The sequence below is a fragment of the Sabethes cyaneus genome, chromosome 2, assembly GCF_943734655.1.
Source record: "Sabethes cyaneus chromosome 2, idSabCyanKW18_F2, whole genome shotgun sequence".
Lineage (NCBI taxonomy): Eukaryota > Metazoa > Arthropoda > Insecta > Diptera > Culicidae > Sabethes > Sabethes cyaneus.
Window position 1 is genome coordinate 167,414,945 of NC_071354.1, and position 16,415 is coordinate 167,431,359.

At 39.3% G+C, this 16,415-nt stretch overlaps 1 protein-coding gene across 1 annotated transcript in view; it reads right to left on the reverse strand.

Moving 5' to 3' along the window:
- LOC128737555 (cyclic nucleotide-gated cation channel alpha-3) overlaps positions 1–16,415 on the reverse strand; it is a 167,079-nt gene that overhangs the window by 22,606 nt on the left and 128,058 nt on the right. Inside the window, exons 7-8 of the mRNA XM_053832224.1 lie at positions 15,751–15,892; positions 15,191–15,340 (exon numbers count right to left, since the gene is read on the reverse strand). Of these exons, the coding sequence (XP_053688199.1) occupies positions 15,191–15,340; positions 15,751–15,892 (292 nt within the window). The remainder of the gene's footprint in view (positions 1–15,190; positions 15,341–15,750; positions 15,893–16,415) is intronic.

A 16,415-nucleotide genomic window follows, 5' to 3' on the forward strand; every position in this document is an offset into this window, starting at 1 on the left:
ACGGCGATGAACTGGAAGTGGTTGATGAATTCGTATATTTGGAATCGGTGGTCACCGCCGACCATTACGAGGAGATTCAACGACGCATTCAAGCTGGAAATCGTGCCTACTTCTTCCTCCGCACGACGCTTCAACTAAGGATCCGCACAAGACTGACTCTACGGACTCTCGACAGTAACTTTGGCTTACGGAAGACATACATGCACTTACCGTATTGTAACGAAAGATGTTGCGGACCATTTTTAGCGGAATACAAACGGAAAGCGGAGCTACAGGGCCTGCTTGGAGAGATTCCCATCGTACACATGGCAAAAGTTGGGAGACCACGGTAGGCCGGCCACGTCGCAAGGATGCCGGACGACTGTGCAGTGAAATCCGTTCTCTTCAAGAACCCCACCGACACTAGGAATAGAGGAGCCCAATGAGCTAGATGGCTAGACTAAGTTGAAGCCGACTTGCGTGTGTCGAGACACGCAACGAATTGCGACGAGTAACCCAGGATCGAGTACAATGGAGAGTAATTCTTGATATAACAAGAGCCACCCCGGTTCTCGGCTGGTGTAGTAAGTTAGTAAGTAAGCTACGGCGGAAAAATATCAATTTTATCATAGCGGAATCCGGAGATATAGACGTTTACATCTCTTTATCTCGAGAAAATTGGGATAAAATGCTCTTCTTTTGGCAAGAACTGCTTAAAATAGATGCGTGCCGTGAACAAGCATCACATAAATAGAATTCTTGTAAAACTATCTTTCTTTTGAGAGCAAAAGATTAAACCTAGTTTAGCGGCATTTTGGTATGGAGTTAAAGTACTCTTTTCGAAATAATCGGGTCTCGTGTTCCAGTAAGAGAACGCAATATTATACTCACATTAGTTCGGATATAAAAGCCTAATTTAACTCTCGGAAAATTGAAGTATTCTAGTGGAGAATTTAACAGCATTGACGGACTAAAGCTAGCAAATTCGAAACCGAGGAAGAGCTTTAAAATAGAAATCTAAAAAACTTCATTAGAAGTTCGTGTGCTAGAGGACCAACTAATTACTAACATCAATCGTTCTGCTACAGTAGAGTAACCCGTCGAATAAAGAGGTACATTGCACCTAGCGCTATTTTTCAACCGCCTTCCTATCCACCGCCTTATGAAAAGAACTGCAGAAAATTTAGCTGACCGGTACACAACTACGAGAGTTTCCTTTCTCTGTTAAAAGGTTTCATCGACATAATGAAAAATTCGACATGTAGTAGGTACATGTATTGGAGGAGTTTGGTAATAAACCCACGCTTCACGCTCAAATATTGTACATTAAAATTAAATAGCCTTGGTTTTACAAGTGCAAATAAAACGTAAAATTGATGGCCTACAAATTTGTCACTGACTACCTACTTTGACTTGCCTCGAACGCGGCACTGGATATGATAGATTGAATCCATATATTATCGATATGACACAAGTTGTAGAATAGCGCAGAGCAAAAAAATTATTTGTGTCAATCTCGCATTTGATATTACAACGACTGCCAATATGTTTCGCTCAACTTTAACACAATCCTGCACTTAGAAATATGCCAATATTCTACTGTCAGCGTATTGCACATGTTTAAATGAATCTTTTCGTGTTAAGTTCTCCGTAAAAACCTTCAATTAAATGTTCTTTAATGACTCACATATCCGTCAGTAATGTTGTCTAACTTGTAATATCCAAGCCCAAGCCCACGTTTCTTGATTTTTCAGTAGCAGACATTTTCTTCTCCGCTATTTGCAAACTCATTCCAACCATTGGAGTAGTGAAAATTTCTTCAAGCTACTGGAAAAAGCTCGTTGCTTTAGTTTAATACAACATGTGGCAATATTTTTCCGGGTAGCGCTTTATTGTTTACGTAACATTGCACGTGTGCCTGTAATTGCAATTTATTCGCTGGCTGCCATTAATTATTCATTGTTATTTGCCAACAAATTTTCATTCTTGAATCCATGCCAGGATGAAAGTCTGTAGACATTGTACTAATAAATTTTATTATTCAAAACAAAAAATGCAACAGCTGCCGTTCAGGTAGCACGAGATGTAAGACTACAAGATAAAAAGTTAGGGCCGAATGGAAGAGTCCATAAAATTCATCCTTCGAGCCAAATTATATGCCTGCGGTTTGGCAAGCATCATTGGTTGTAACGATTTTAGAATGTCTCTATCGCAATTTCTACCCAAATTCATCCCTGAAGCGAAATAGACGACACACGACCGTTGCTGCTCTGCTGCTGGTTTCCCTTTGGAACAATTCACTATCTGCTGGCCGCTCGTTCTCGTTGTCTGTGAAACGAATCACGGCCAACTGTAGCGTAATTGTGTCTTCCAGCAGCTGGTACAGGGTGGTTAGCTGGACACTGAAGTGGCATCTGTCGATTCGGATGTTGTACGTACACAGCCTAGGTCGAAGCAGCATACGTGTCCTATCGGCACCGGTTACATTGTTAGCGCGCGAGAGTTTAACGTTGTCGGTACCAACCTACCAACCAGCATGCACAAGCAACAAATTCCCCTGCACAGTACCATACTGTCCGGAAACAGTGGTGTTCCAAGGTTCACTGCACTGAAGGTTGTTATGGATTATATCTTAATCATTTCAATTGCCTTTGTATTAGAACATAAAAATAATTCTATATTTTTTACAATTCTTACTAGTATCATTTTTTCGTGGGGAACTCTATTGAAAGTCTTGCAAATCTCAAATAAAGGAATAATTTTAGTATTTACGAAAATCGAAATTACCTCACCATAGTAAACCCTACAAACAGCACTGAACTCAACCAAAATAGTTCCATTACTTGCATTCCAAGTTCGCAGGAAAAAAAACAACTCCAAAGGATTCGTTCGAAATTAAGTTGAATATTTCATTGCCGCAAATTGCGCTGAACCGCAAAATTACTCCCACCCTCCCCTTAAATTTTACTATCCAGTGGCTACAGTTACTGTCATGCTGCAGTTCAACCTGTGTGGACTTCAAATCTGGTTTGCGGAAGTAAAGCACGAAAACACTCTTTACTCAACACCTTAGCCCTAGCAATCCCAGAAACCAGCGAAGGTGGTTTGGCAGCATTGGAGTCCGTGCCGAGTAACAACGGTGCGAAAAAGTAATTGGAGAGTTGGTTTTGTTCAGTCCTTGTCCACGTTCCCGCTCGCTTCTCCCGTAGGATGCCGTTTTGTGTACACTGACTGACTGTGGCGTGGCGCATTGTGTGCTGATTCGGAATCGGATGCGGACAAACAGTCGCTGCGTAAAGGTAAATCTCCCTTCCAAGCTCAGGCTCGGCATGATGACCACTGCTGCTGGGCAAATAACCAACTCAAACGATGTAATGGAAGACAGACCGCAGCAGTAGTGCAGCAGCAGTGAGTGGAGAGCTTCACCAAGGTGCCCTTAAAAAAGCAGGAACCACACGTGCTAAACGAACTGGCACCGGTGTCGATGAGAAGCAAAAAATGGGCATAATATTTCAACGATCTCCGACGATGGAAGATGAATTTTCCGCCGCACAGATTCGAAAACCAATTAATTTTCAAATAAACGAACCGAATAATATGATACCTACATTGTAGTGAAGGAATTTAAAATCACTTTTTGTGCGGGCTATGTAACTTTGTTTCAATCTATGCTTGTGTTCACATAATATATATGATAATAAATTGAAAGGATTTTTGCAGGATGATCAGCCAATGAAACAAAGCTCTTTGCTACCTTGAAAGTCTGAGAATTATTATTGTTTTTACTCATAAGAGCAGATTCTTGCTAAAATATAATATTCATCCCAGAAGCCGGGAGTGAACGACTGTATTATGCCATCCATCAGAATCAGGCTATATTAAAGCTACGGACTGAGGAAGAACGAACCAACGAATCGGTTGGAATCATTGCATCATTCTCAATACTGCATTCAAAATTCTCTTCCGCAACCAGTTTCATAGACTGAGGTCGTTGCAGAAAATTTTTGTTGGTGAATACCAGCCTCCACGAGACTCTCCACGACCGACGGATGAAATGTTCCCCTTGCGACAAATCTTCGATAAATTCTGGCAATTCAACTTGCAGACTCACGATTTGTTTAAAGACTTTAAGGTGGAGTACGATTTAATTTAGCGAAATGAGCTGTGGCGGATTTCACACTTCGAACACGAAACAGAAATTGAAATTCGAACAATGGAATTTCTGTAAACCGGCAAAAAAAAAATCTTTCATTTTTGTCTTTCTTTTCGTAGATTTTTACAAGGAAAATACTAACGTTAATCTAAAAAGCAAGAATAGATTTGGTTTTCACATTTAAACTTTAAGTAAACTTTAAGTAAAAACTCACTTTTTTTGGTCGTATAACAAAATCTCTTTATTTTTTTTTCGCTCCCCTCCCTCTTCAGTTGCCCAACACCGGAAGGACAAAAACTTTACAAAATATTTGTAATGGCCTTATTTGTAAAAAAAATCATCGGACCCTTAGTGGTCTTCATGTTATAAAGTAAAATACAATACACATACGACACAAATATAATATATCATCTACGAGGGAGTCGTCGTTGAAAGTTATTAACCGTTAAGTTGAAATCGAACCAATCATAAACTTCGTTGAAACGCATTGCCACAAATCGGATAGAGTCGTGTGATCTATAGTTTGCATTCCGTCCTTCCAGGTACAGAAAATTCTAGTTCTGAGGTGTCGTTCGGAAGCATGCATGTGCAGTTGACTTCAAATAGCAGGGCAGTCAATATCTCCTAAAATCATTCTAGCTAGGAACACGGCTTGAGCGTTGGCACGTCTTCTTTCCAGAGTCTCCGAATTAAGCAACGGCAACGTTTCTCATACGGTGGCAGGTTTCTGGGATCACGCCATGGAAGACTGCGATCCAAATTTATTGATAAGGACTCCAGATCGCAGATCCGATCTCAAAAATAGACATTACAAGTGAATAGTACAATGATCGAAAACGGGTCACGGGACTTCAAAAATAAATCCAAGATGCTCATTGGCTCTGGCGATGATGTCGTTATAGTGTATACGGAAAGTTAGTACGTTACTCATGCATATGAAATATGAAATCGAATATGAAAGCTATAGGTTTGTTTTTACTGTAAAAGAAGATGGTGACGACAAGCATGTTACTCGAGCAGCAATCTTCAAATCTGTCCACTAGGCGTTGCAGTTCAATGCAGTCGGAATCCATTTTTTTACCTTGAAGATTTATACAACGTGAGCATAAAATGACCGACAGCCAGGTGGCAGGAGAGCTGATAGCTCATTTATAAAAAAAGAAAAGAGCAGTGGTCCATGATTGCTCCCCTGTGGTACGCCAGAGATGTTGCGGAACGAGTCGGAAAACTCGAACCCAATCTTCACACTCAGCCTAGGACAGTGTATTAGGTACGATAGTATAACCACTTGTAGAGCGCTGCGGAAACTCCCAGCTTCTCAAGTCTTGCAAGGAGGATACCGTGATCTACCCTGTCAAACGCTGCTTTCAGGTCCATGTACATTGCGTCAAGTTGCACTCCTCCATTCATGTTGCGCAGGCAGAGCGAGACCAGATCAATGAGATTCGTAGAGACTGAACGTTTTGAAAAAATCCATTTACAAACCAGAAATGTAATGTTGACAGATTGCGAACAAAGCGTCGTTCACGATTATTTCGAGCACTTTAGAGCTGGAGCACAATGAGGTAATCTCTGGATAGTTTTCAACATTGCGCTTATCGGCCTCTCTTTATTTGAGTAAATGAGTCATATTTTTCAAAATTGGGGCTTTTTATCCGCTAATCCGGATAACGGAACACAAAAGAAAGCTATCAAAAATTTTTCAGGCCGAAAAAAACTTTGGGCACCAGAGAGTTAAACTCAAATTGTTACTTGAGAATTCACCAACAGAATTGATCAGTTATAAGTTACGTTTAATTTTCAGTAGATGTGATTTATTCTTATGTAAAGAATTTGAGTAACACGATGAGGGTAAAGTTTTTAAGACCAAATTTTATTCATTAAGAGAAAAATACAAGTTTAGTTTTCAAATCGAATTAAAAAATATTTGGCAGCACTGTCGCTAAAAATATTTTTTTTTTTTTTTTTTGAATGCCTTGGTTAATTTCCTTTAAAAATAAAGAAATAGATTTTTTCTGATATTTCTGCAGATATAAGCAAAATAGCATACGAGGGCTCGACGAAAATGGGCCTTTAAAAAATCAGGCATGTATAAAAACTGAGCCACAGTGCATTCCGCATTTAAAAAACTCTACGAAGTTTATTTGGATCGCTACGCTATGCTATTATCACAGCACTACCAGCACAGAAGTGTAACTTCGAACAACGCGATCATCAAAAACTGGGGTGACATTATGATTCTCGTTACGAGTGATTTTGGTTCGGTTCGACCACGTTAAACGAATGGGCGAAACGAACCAAAATCACTCGAAACGAGAATCGCAATGTCACCCCTGGTAGAAGATTCTTCTTTCGTTTTTGTCTTTCTTTTGTAAGGTATCCGCATAGAAAGAAATAACAGCTATATGAGCAGAACACGCGCTCCCTTTTGCTGCCTATGCTTTCGTGTGGTGTCGTGTGCGATCGTGTGTTTACGTCGGAAAAAGTCTCTCTCTGCCGACCGATTCGCTAATCTATACCTATAAAAATGGATTTCTGTCTGTCTGTCTGTCCCTATGTTCCTGCATGGAGGGTCGTTTGGGGTGATTTGGACACTTGGGGTAAAATGGGCAGGTGCTTTATCTCGGAAAGTAGCAGTTTCTCTGCTTTCACATTATTCTCAACTTCTTCCTTATCTTCTTACACCATTATTGACATAAAAAAACTGGGCTTAATTTTGACGGGTGTTGCCAAATGTAAACGTAAACAAAACAACTGCCTAAAACGACACCAGATGTAATTTTTATGCTTTAGGTTTTAAGGTTTTTCCAGTGATTTAACAAGCTTTTCAGGTCATTATGCAGTGCAGTTCTGGTTGGCTACATAAAAGAAACTGTTTGATAGAAAATTATAGCTAAATTGTATAAAAATAAATCCAATTTTTTGATCTCATATTGTTGTATGCTTTGTGGGGTGAAATGGACAGTTTTTTTGGGGTGAAATTGTCAAGTTGATTTTGAACCATTTCTTCGGACTACAGCACTCGTGCGCTAATTGCACGTCCTCTAACTGCACCGTCTTTTAATTGCACGTTCGCTAGTTGCACGATCGTGCAACTAAAAAACAGTTATCTGTCAAACTACACGTGGGTTTCCAGGTGGTTGCTATAAACAAAAATGCAGCGTTGCCGAATGCAAACTCTCTATCTCTGCATTACGTAGATACATTACAAATAAATTCTTGCAAATTTGGCTAAACTTTCACTAATTGAACACATATTCATTAAGCTTTTAGTTCGTTTGTAAAAATTTAGATGTTCTTCCCAAAATTTAGCGTACGTGTGAATGCATGTGAAGAGTTCTTTACAGTGATAACGCATCACGTTTTACAATAAATATTGGCAACTATCGTGCAATTAAAAAACGAAATTCGCTAATCGCATCGCCTCATTCGTGCAATTAGCGAACGAGTGCTGTAATTGATTCTAGATACCGTAAAAGTACAAAAAAGATGTGCATGTAATGTTAAAACAAGAATCCACCGATAAGACCATCATAGGCAATCATGAATGGATTTTTGGGAATATAGCTTTGAGAGTATTTGCAATCCCGCTAATAACGTATGATCGCCAAAGGGAACATTCGACACAAAAGTGATGGCTTTTAATAATCGGGATACGATGTGTTTGAGAACAAACAAAATGTAATATTTTGCTCTGGTCATTTCCCCTCATACTCAGATTAATATTAAAATATGTGATTTTTGAGGCACTCGGGGCTAATCCCTGAATGCCTATGGTTGCACAAAATTCAATGTCACATCCAAAATGAATGTAAGTATCGTAAGTATTTTATCCCAATCGATATGTCCACTTTCTTTGAGCCCCCAGGAACTAATGCAGGAGCACCTGCATGTAACAAATGTGCAATAAGACCTTAAATAAGATCAAGATTCATCAAAAAATGGTTGTGTTTGCTTGCGAAAAAACTAAAGTGATATTGGTATAATTTATGAACTGGCTCTTCCACTCAGATAGACGGAGTTGAGCTCGAAACACATTTACTAGTTAATATGTGTTCCTAAGTTATCTGCTATGAGCCACAATATGTTATTTCGTTAAAAACAACAGTTTGTTACACATTGTCCATTTCACCCCAGTGGGTGTCCATATTACCCAAAACAAAACTTTGATATTTTTTTTTGAAACGATGATTCTACAATTGATGAAGGGACGGTAAGGGAAAGTAATGAAGAAGGATTTTTTCGGGAATCAAGGGGAAGGGTGGAAAGGAAGGGGGGGGGGGGGGGTAATTGGTAGCTATGCTTAACAAGTTGTCGTTGTGACTCCTATCTTTTGTCCAATGCTGGAAGGTGCATGGGTCGTACCAAGCTGTAATCAGAGATTATAACCGGATTTGAACCCACAACACCTGCCAGGGCGTGTCGCTCACTGGTACCCGTGTACCTTTGAACCACAGAGGCGCTGGACAAAAGAAGTCTGCACAACCCCCTTTATTAACCATAGCGCGACATGGGTTGGTCTATTTTTAGACACACAAATTGTGCCTCTTCCTCCACCTATTGTAGAAACCACCGACCGAGAAGTTTTAATCTAACGTCTTTTTACTTTCAGGAAGACGACACTATGCAGGCCCTTACGACTTGCAAGGTACTGCGTGTGACGCTGTTCGTCCGAAAGCGTGTTAGTCCCCTCATTCTCGAAAAGATGCTTCTTCATTACTTTCCCTTACCGTCCCTTCATCAATTGTAGAATCATCGTTTCAAAAAAAATATTTATATATGCCTGACCGCATTTCAAGGTCATGACTAAAGTCACGAGTTCGGTCAAAATTTTGATGCCAAAAAATCATTATTTTTATTTTAACATATTTTAGCAAAACTAAGCTAGATACAATTGTAAAACTCCGCTGGTAAACAGAAAACAAGTAAATCTCAGTATACGATTCAACTATTTTGAATTTTGATGTATAGATTTTGGGATAAAAGGTGATTTGCTTAGGGTGTCCAAATTCCCCCAAATTATTCTAAGGGTTTTTGGGGCCAGGGAATGTTCTCTCGATGGCAAAAGACCCCTCCCCCCACTAAGAGCGGGAGCTCCCATACAAATCTATGCCTATAAAAATGGATTTGCCTGCATGTTCCTTATAGAATCGAAAACTACAGAACCGATCGGCGTGAAAATTTGCATATAGGGCTTTTGGGGCCAGGGAAGGTTCTTATGATGGTTAGAGACCCCTCCCCCCACTAAGAGGGGGGGGGGGGCTCCCATACAAATGAAACACAAATTTCTGCATAACTCGAGAGCTAATCAAACAAATGGAACCAAATTTGGCATGTAAAGGTTTTTTGAGGCAAGATATTTTTCTATGGTGAATTAGGACCCCTCCCCACTTTAGAAGGGGAATTATGACTCCTCTCCCCTTTAAGAGGGGGGGGGGGGGCTTCCATACAAATGAAGTACAAATTTCTTCATAACTCGAGAACTAATCAAACAAATGGAACCAAATTTGGCATGTAAAGGTTTTTTGAGGCAAGATATTTTTCTATGGTGAATTAGGACCCCTCCCCACTTTAGGAGGGGGAGCTCCTATACAAATGAAATACAAATTTCGTCATAACTCGAGAACTAATCAATCAAATGGAACCAAATTTAGCATGTGAGTGATGTTGCATGCAATTTTTTTTCTATGGTGAATTGAGACCCTTCCTCTCTTTAGGAAGGGAATTATTACCCCTCCACCCTTCAATAGTGGTGGGGGGGCTCCTATACAAATGAAATACAAATATCCTCATAACTAGAGAAGTAATCAAGCAAATGGCACCAAATTTGGCATGTGGAGGGTTTTGGAGGCAGGATTTTTTTTATGATGGTTTGAGATGCCTCACCCCTGTGGTAGGGGGATAAGGACTCCCATACAAATAAAACAGAAATTTTTCCGTAACTCAAAAACTAATCGAACTCGAGAAATTTTAGACTCCTTCATAAAACATTAGTCAATAACAAGACCACCAGAAACTATCAATTGTAACATTAGATGATTCAGGGCGAGACGGACACAGGCTAGGAGTGTTGCCGGCCATGTTATTTTGGGCACCGGTTCCAGCACTTCGATAAAACTCGAAATTTCCTAAACTAGCTTCGTAAAAGCACCTCGGAGATACGTTGGACGATCATGATGGGCAGCAATCGGCCAATTTTCTTAAATCTCACAAAAGTTGCTACAAATTCAAGAGGATCGATCCAGTTAATCCAGTTTTTGTGCGAGTTATAGTTACGTAATTTTTTATTTGTGCAATTTTTTAAGCGTTAATCTTCGTATGGTGGATGGGGATCCGCTCATAAACAAGTTTAATTATTCGAATGATAAACTTGGAAAGGAAACTGAATTAAGAAAAGAGAGGGAGCGCTAAACCGAGTCCTCGTCAAGGGTGCCAGATCACACCACTACAGCTCCGGTTGACAGTATACAGCGTTAAGGTTCAAATACTCGTCAAAAATATTTTGGAGTTCCAAAGTAGTTTTTATGCACAATGAATAAATAATTGTTATGAATAACTTTCATGAGCACAAAATTATTATTTTGAACATAAAAACTGTTTTTGAAACTCGAAATTCCAATTACGACTAATTGAATGGCGTCGAAATAAGAAGCATTTCGGGAGCGCGTTGTACAATTCTACGAACTGCGAAATAAATCTCGGCAAAAAGTATACGGTACAACATTCAAAAAGCAAATATGCTGCGACTTCGACTGTTTACCATATCCTAAGATGCTCAACAACTATTCGCAAACAAGGTAGTGGAAGACCAGCCTAAATTATGGACGCAGAAGGGCATCGTTCTCTTTATCGTTTCTTCAACAACAAGCCCTCTGGTTTGACTATCAATTAAGATGCACCAGACGAATGTTTGAAGAAAATTTTGATCCCGTTTCTACAAAAACATCATGCAGATGGACAATACGTGTTTTGGCCGGATAGAGCATCATCGCATTACGCCAAAAAACACAATCGTTCATGAATACCCATTCGATCTCATTTGTACCCAAAACCACGACCCAAAAAACCTGTCTCAGTGCGCCTAATCGAGGATTTTTTCGGGATTTTGAGTTCCCAAATAACTGGAAATAACTGGAGATCCACGAATTGCAAACAGTTGATTGGTGGAATCAAGAGATGCATTCGCAAAGTTGACATGACGGCTGTACAACGCTCCTGTTTCGACGTCAAACGAAAGCTTCGCCGAACAGCCGAATACGGACCGTTTTCAATTTTTGTTCAACAATAGATAATTTATCTTTAATTTCGGAGCATCAGATCTTCTTCATGTATCTCTGTTTTTTTTTGACAGCTTGAGAAAAAAATTACAAAATTTTAGTTGCCCCCGTTAGTAGAAAATTCTTTCAAAAAATTCACCAAACGTATTTTGCTTGCATACAAGCACAATGGAGGGTGTTGCATGTTATAAAGCAATATTTTGGAGCTCAAAGCTGAAGTATTCAAGCGCAGCCATACGGCCGTGTTACGAAACATACATAATTAAAAAAATTAGTAGTTTTCGCATGGGCCATGGAATTCATGCATGAATCTCGTCTTTTTGTCTGTGATTTAATTTCAACTAGCATAACGCTTAGAGTTTTTTTTCCAATGCGTATATCAGTTTAGTTTTTCGATGCTTTGTTATACAAAAAAAACTTAACAATTAAATTAAATAAGGTCATTGCAATGATTTTAACGAAAAATGTGGCGCTTAGTATTTTTGCAATGCCAAAATGTAATAAACCTTGCAAATGTCTGAAAATCATGATCTATTTCTTTTAAGTTGTCTGATTGAGTCAAAATAAAACGGTTTTGTTCAATTAATTAAATATTAATAATCAATTCAGATCAAGCTGCTTGACGGTTGGCACTAGGAACGTTAGTAGTAGTAATTATACAACTTAAACTTTTTACTATCTTTGTCTGGATTGCCACCAACCTGCAACGGTATAAATTCACTCATTTCTACGCTCTTGAATTATCCACCCATGGTGATGTATGTCGAATTGTTTACCTGTCAGTTATTTATCCTAATTTGAGTTCATTTAGCCATCTTATTTATATTGCCCGGTTAAACAAACAGCCATGTACCTCTATGGATGAATAATTTCAAAACGAGAAAAGCGATAGAATTGTGGAATACGGTAAAGTGTCTGAAACTATTATGCACAGATTATTTAGTTTGGATAATACAGTCTTTTTCTATTCTGCAACTTGCAATGTTATCAAGTTAGGCAGGTTTTTAAAGTAGATTAGTAAAAACGTCCTAAAAGTTTGCTAATTGATTGAAGCAGAATAGAAACAAAATTGTATTCCATCGAAACACATTTCCAGAGCAGCGTTTCTGGGGCAGCAACGCAGAAAACTTCTGTCACACAACTCTTGATTGAAAAGCTAGATTAAAGGAATTTGGCCTTTCAGATGCTGACCATCGTTCCAATTACGTCAAGCGGAAAAGCTATAAAGGTGACAGCCATAGCAACTACGACTCATCCTTCTACCTGGTCGTTACAAGAAGCATAGGTACTGACTGGCATGGTACTGCCGTAGCTGGGAAATTTGAATGCATTCCTTACTAAAACAGTGAAATACAACGACGGATACCAAGGCAAAAGAACAAAATCTCTGTCTACATTATTGGGCAGAGGAAGTAAAGTAAAATCAAATGCTTAGATATAAACGAGACTAACAGGTATGATAGATTAAACTACATTTTTGTTTGCAGTAGAAAAATTTCAATAAAAAAAGGGAGAGAATATGAACAACACAGGATAAGATCATTTTGTTTTTTTTTTTATTTTGTTATGGTAAGGTATTATAGCCAAGCAAAGCATTTTTAGAATTAGATTTATTTAAGATTGGTTGAGTATACTTTTCCACGATTGAAATTTTGCTCGTTCCTTGGAGATTTATTCCGCGCTTTTTTCGTAGAGTTTTGTCGTTTTCCGACTGTTCTAAAATTTCTAAATAATGAAACACGTAGCTGGAGGTAAGAATACTGCCTAATAGAAAGAAATCAAACCACATAAGCTTCCTGGTGAGAAACGATAAAGAAACGTTCAAATGGTTATAACAGAAGAAATAATAAACACAAGAAAGAGGATTATTGCGCTACACAATAAAATCAAGGTGATCCACACTAGAAATGATGTTTGATGAAAAGTACTACTAGATCGAACAGATAGACTACAAAAAAGTAGAGCTCTCCGGGTAAAAGTTCCATCGAGTGAGACTTTACGAGACAGCAAGCCTCAAGCGGATAGGACAGTTGAAATAGGATTATGCAAACGATCGAAAAGGATTTCGAGACGATTACGTTCCAGTTACGCTTCTTGTGCGCATCATCCGCAGGAAGAGTGCTGACTGTACAACGACGAAACGGAAACGGACGGACGACGGCCCGAAGCGAAAGAGGCCGCACGGTTGGACGATTAGACTGCTTTAGCCTAGAAATAAGCGGGACGGCCCACTACTGTCGAGACGGACGGGCTAGTACCGTAAAGAAAGGATTCTAGACGGTCGTAAATTTTCAATTCCGTCGCCCGTGTGCGTCGTGGTGTCTCGGGATTGTAGCCAAATTTGGGTTGGCAATTCCGATCATGAAACGTTCCTGTACGTTTATTTCACGGTGCAGATAAAGAGATTGGATGCAATGCCAATATCTACCGGTGACTAGTCAATTATGAAATCAGAAGTGAGAAGGTACGTCTAAAAGAAAGTTATGTATGTTCGTAACTAAAATTCTAGGGCAGTGAATAGAAAGAAATTCATTGAAAGTAAATTGTTCCGAGTTGGCAAGGTTGGTCGTCTCCGCTAGTTATGGATTTGCTTTGTCAGTGAAACCACTTTTCAATTTTAATTTCGCTTAAATCTTACATTACAAAGCATTCAACGCTGGGGCAATGTTCAAAATCGTAAATCGATTTAATATTCAATATAATTTAAAAAAAATGCATTCAATTATTCAAAGGGCAACTTAGCTATTGTTACATAACGACCGTGATACTGCACTACATGGCGACCGGGTCAGTCTGTCCATAGTATCATTTTTTTAAAGCTTAAAAAGTACTTCCATATAATCGTTAGTACAAATATACCCCAGTTGTTTTATTTTGCGTGCGGCGATTTTATGCAATTTTGCTACACACGACAGATTGCTACATCACAACCTTAAAAACATAACGATGTTGATAAAAATTAACGTTCTCAACAACTCACTATAACATATTGTATTGAAGATGAAATGTATCAGAATTTACAGCCAAATTTAAAATTAAGTCTTCTTCCATCTATCAAACAATGCAGAGGTTAGTACCCTGACACCAGAACAAAATGGCACGGTTAGTATCATCAATCGAACGCCAGAACCAGAACGATTGAATATTTCAAACATCTCCGTCCGGTCCGTGACGTTGTTGGCCGTCAGCAGTCAATTAAAGAAGCAAACTCTACCGGTGGGTGGTGAGCGGTGGTGCGACGGTGGAGGGCAGCTGGATAGGTTTTCCAATTTTTATTCATCCTGCAACTCACAGATTCCGATTTGGTTGTGCAACCGTTCCGTTCCGTCTGAAGGGAGCGGGGGTGCGACACATTTTTGGAATTCTTCGGTTCAAATTTGCATTCTGATCGTGCAGTTTCCAGATTGGTAGGCAGAAAGAACAATTTTTTAACGCTGATGGCCGCCTCGTGTGAAATGTTCTCCTGACCGATTCGCTTGTATTCAGAGATGGTTTTTGTGCATTGAAACGTACTGTCTCAGGGCTAGGAGTATCGAACGGAAAAAAGGAAAGGGCAATAGTGTTGCTACGTCCGCTAACGTGTTCTAAAACGTTGCTGGTTTTTGGATCGCGGGCTATCAATTTTTTGCCTCTCCTAACGAGCGGAGGAACAAATTGTTTCTAGTTTTTCGATTCGATTCGAGCTTGGCACATGTCTTTTTTGGTTTTTTGCAGTTGTTGCGAAGAAAAACAGATACAACACGTCAATACCAACAGTATTTTGCTTGGCTATCATATTTACCGAGCGCTTTACCTGCCGTACCCATGTTGAGGATACTGATCTCGCCAAAGTAGGAGCCGGCTTTCAGTGAAGCCATAACAGTTTTTCCGTTGTCTGCGACAACCTGCAGTCTACCTCTATTGACTATGTACATTTCTTTGCCGACTTCACCTGCAACGAAAAAAAACAATACATGGAGAGGCGAAAGCGCTTTTTAATTAACTCTGGTGTGTGAAAAATGAATCCTTGAAACAATCATCCAAAAACTGCTCTAACGAGATTGAAATTTTCACCGTAGCCGAAGTGTATGGCGACGATTTTCATAAACTTTGAGTGAAATTATATGTGACAGGGCCTAAAGTATCAATTTCGAAAACTTGTTCATTAGAGCAGTAGTTGGTGTAAAACAAAAAAAAACTTTTCTCTTCCAAATATAATCCATACATCCGGCCAATGCATACATTGCCTTTGGCAAGCCCAGGAATTATGCTGTCATTTACGAAATCGAAATTTGGCCCGGACCGCCGTCTGTGGGTATGTGTAAGCGTGTATGTGTGCGTGTGCAATCACGTAGAACTTACCTTTCCGACAGATGAAGTCGCCCGGAGAGAACAGCACCGGTCTTAGCTTTAACACCAATTCGCACAGAAAGCCCGCTTCGGTATTTTGAAAAATTTCTACTCGCTTAAGTGTATCTAAATGAACATTTATAGCTATTTCAGCCTGTGGATGGGAAAAGAAAAAGAAGAAAAAACGAACCGAGTTCAGTTTGTTAAGTGTAATTTAGTGGGACATTGTTCGAGATGACGTAAAAACAAAACGCTTCTGCTGCTGCGACATAGTCACGAAAGTTTGGAAGGTAGATTGTATAAGCAATTTGGGAAAGATTGAGGATTAGGCTTGTAACTCTCATACCGTTTTACTGGGCTAATAAATATCTGCTTTTTGTAGCAGTTGCTCAACCAGTCCCCCGAGCAAGACACAGGCGACCCGTTGAGGGTCGGAATAGTAACAATATCGTTTGTGCAAATTTCCGATGCGAATTGATTATGATCGAGAAAAGATTCAGATTATTGAATTAAGACATGTTACGAATCACGGCCTACATTCATTTTGGTAGTACGTTACAACAGAAATAAATTATGCGATTGGTCATATACCTTTCAAATAATGAAGTAATCTTGAATGAATGTATTAAATCTACGGAATCGCATATTTATTAATAAACTTTTGGAACTACAACTAA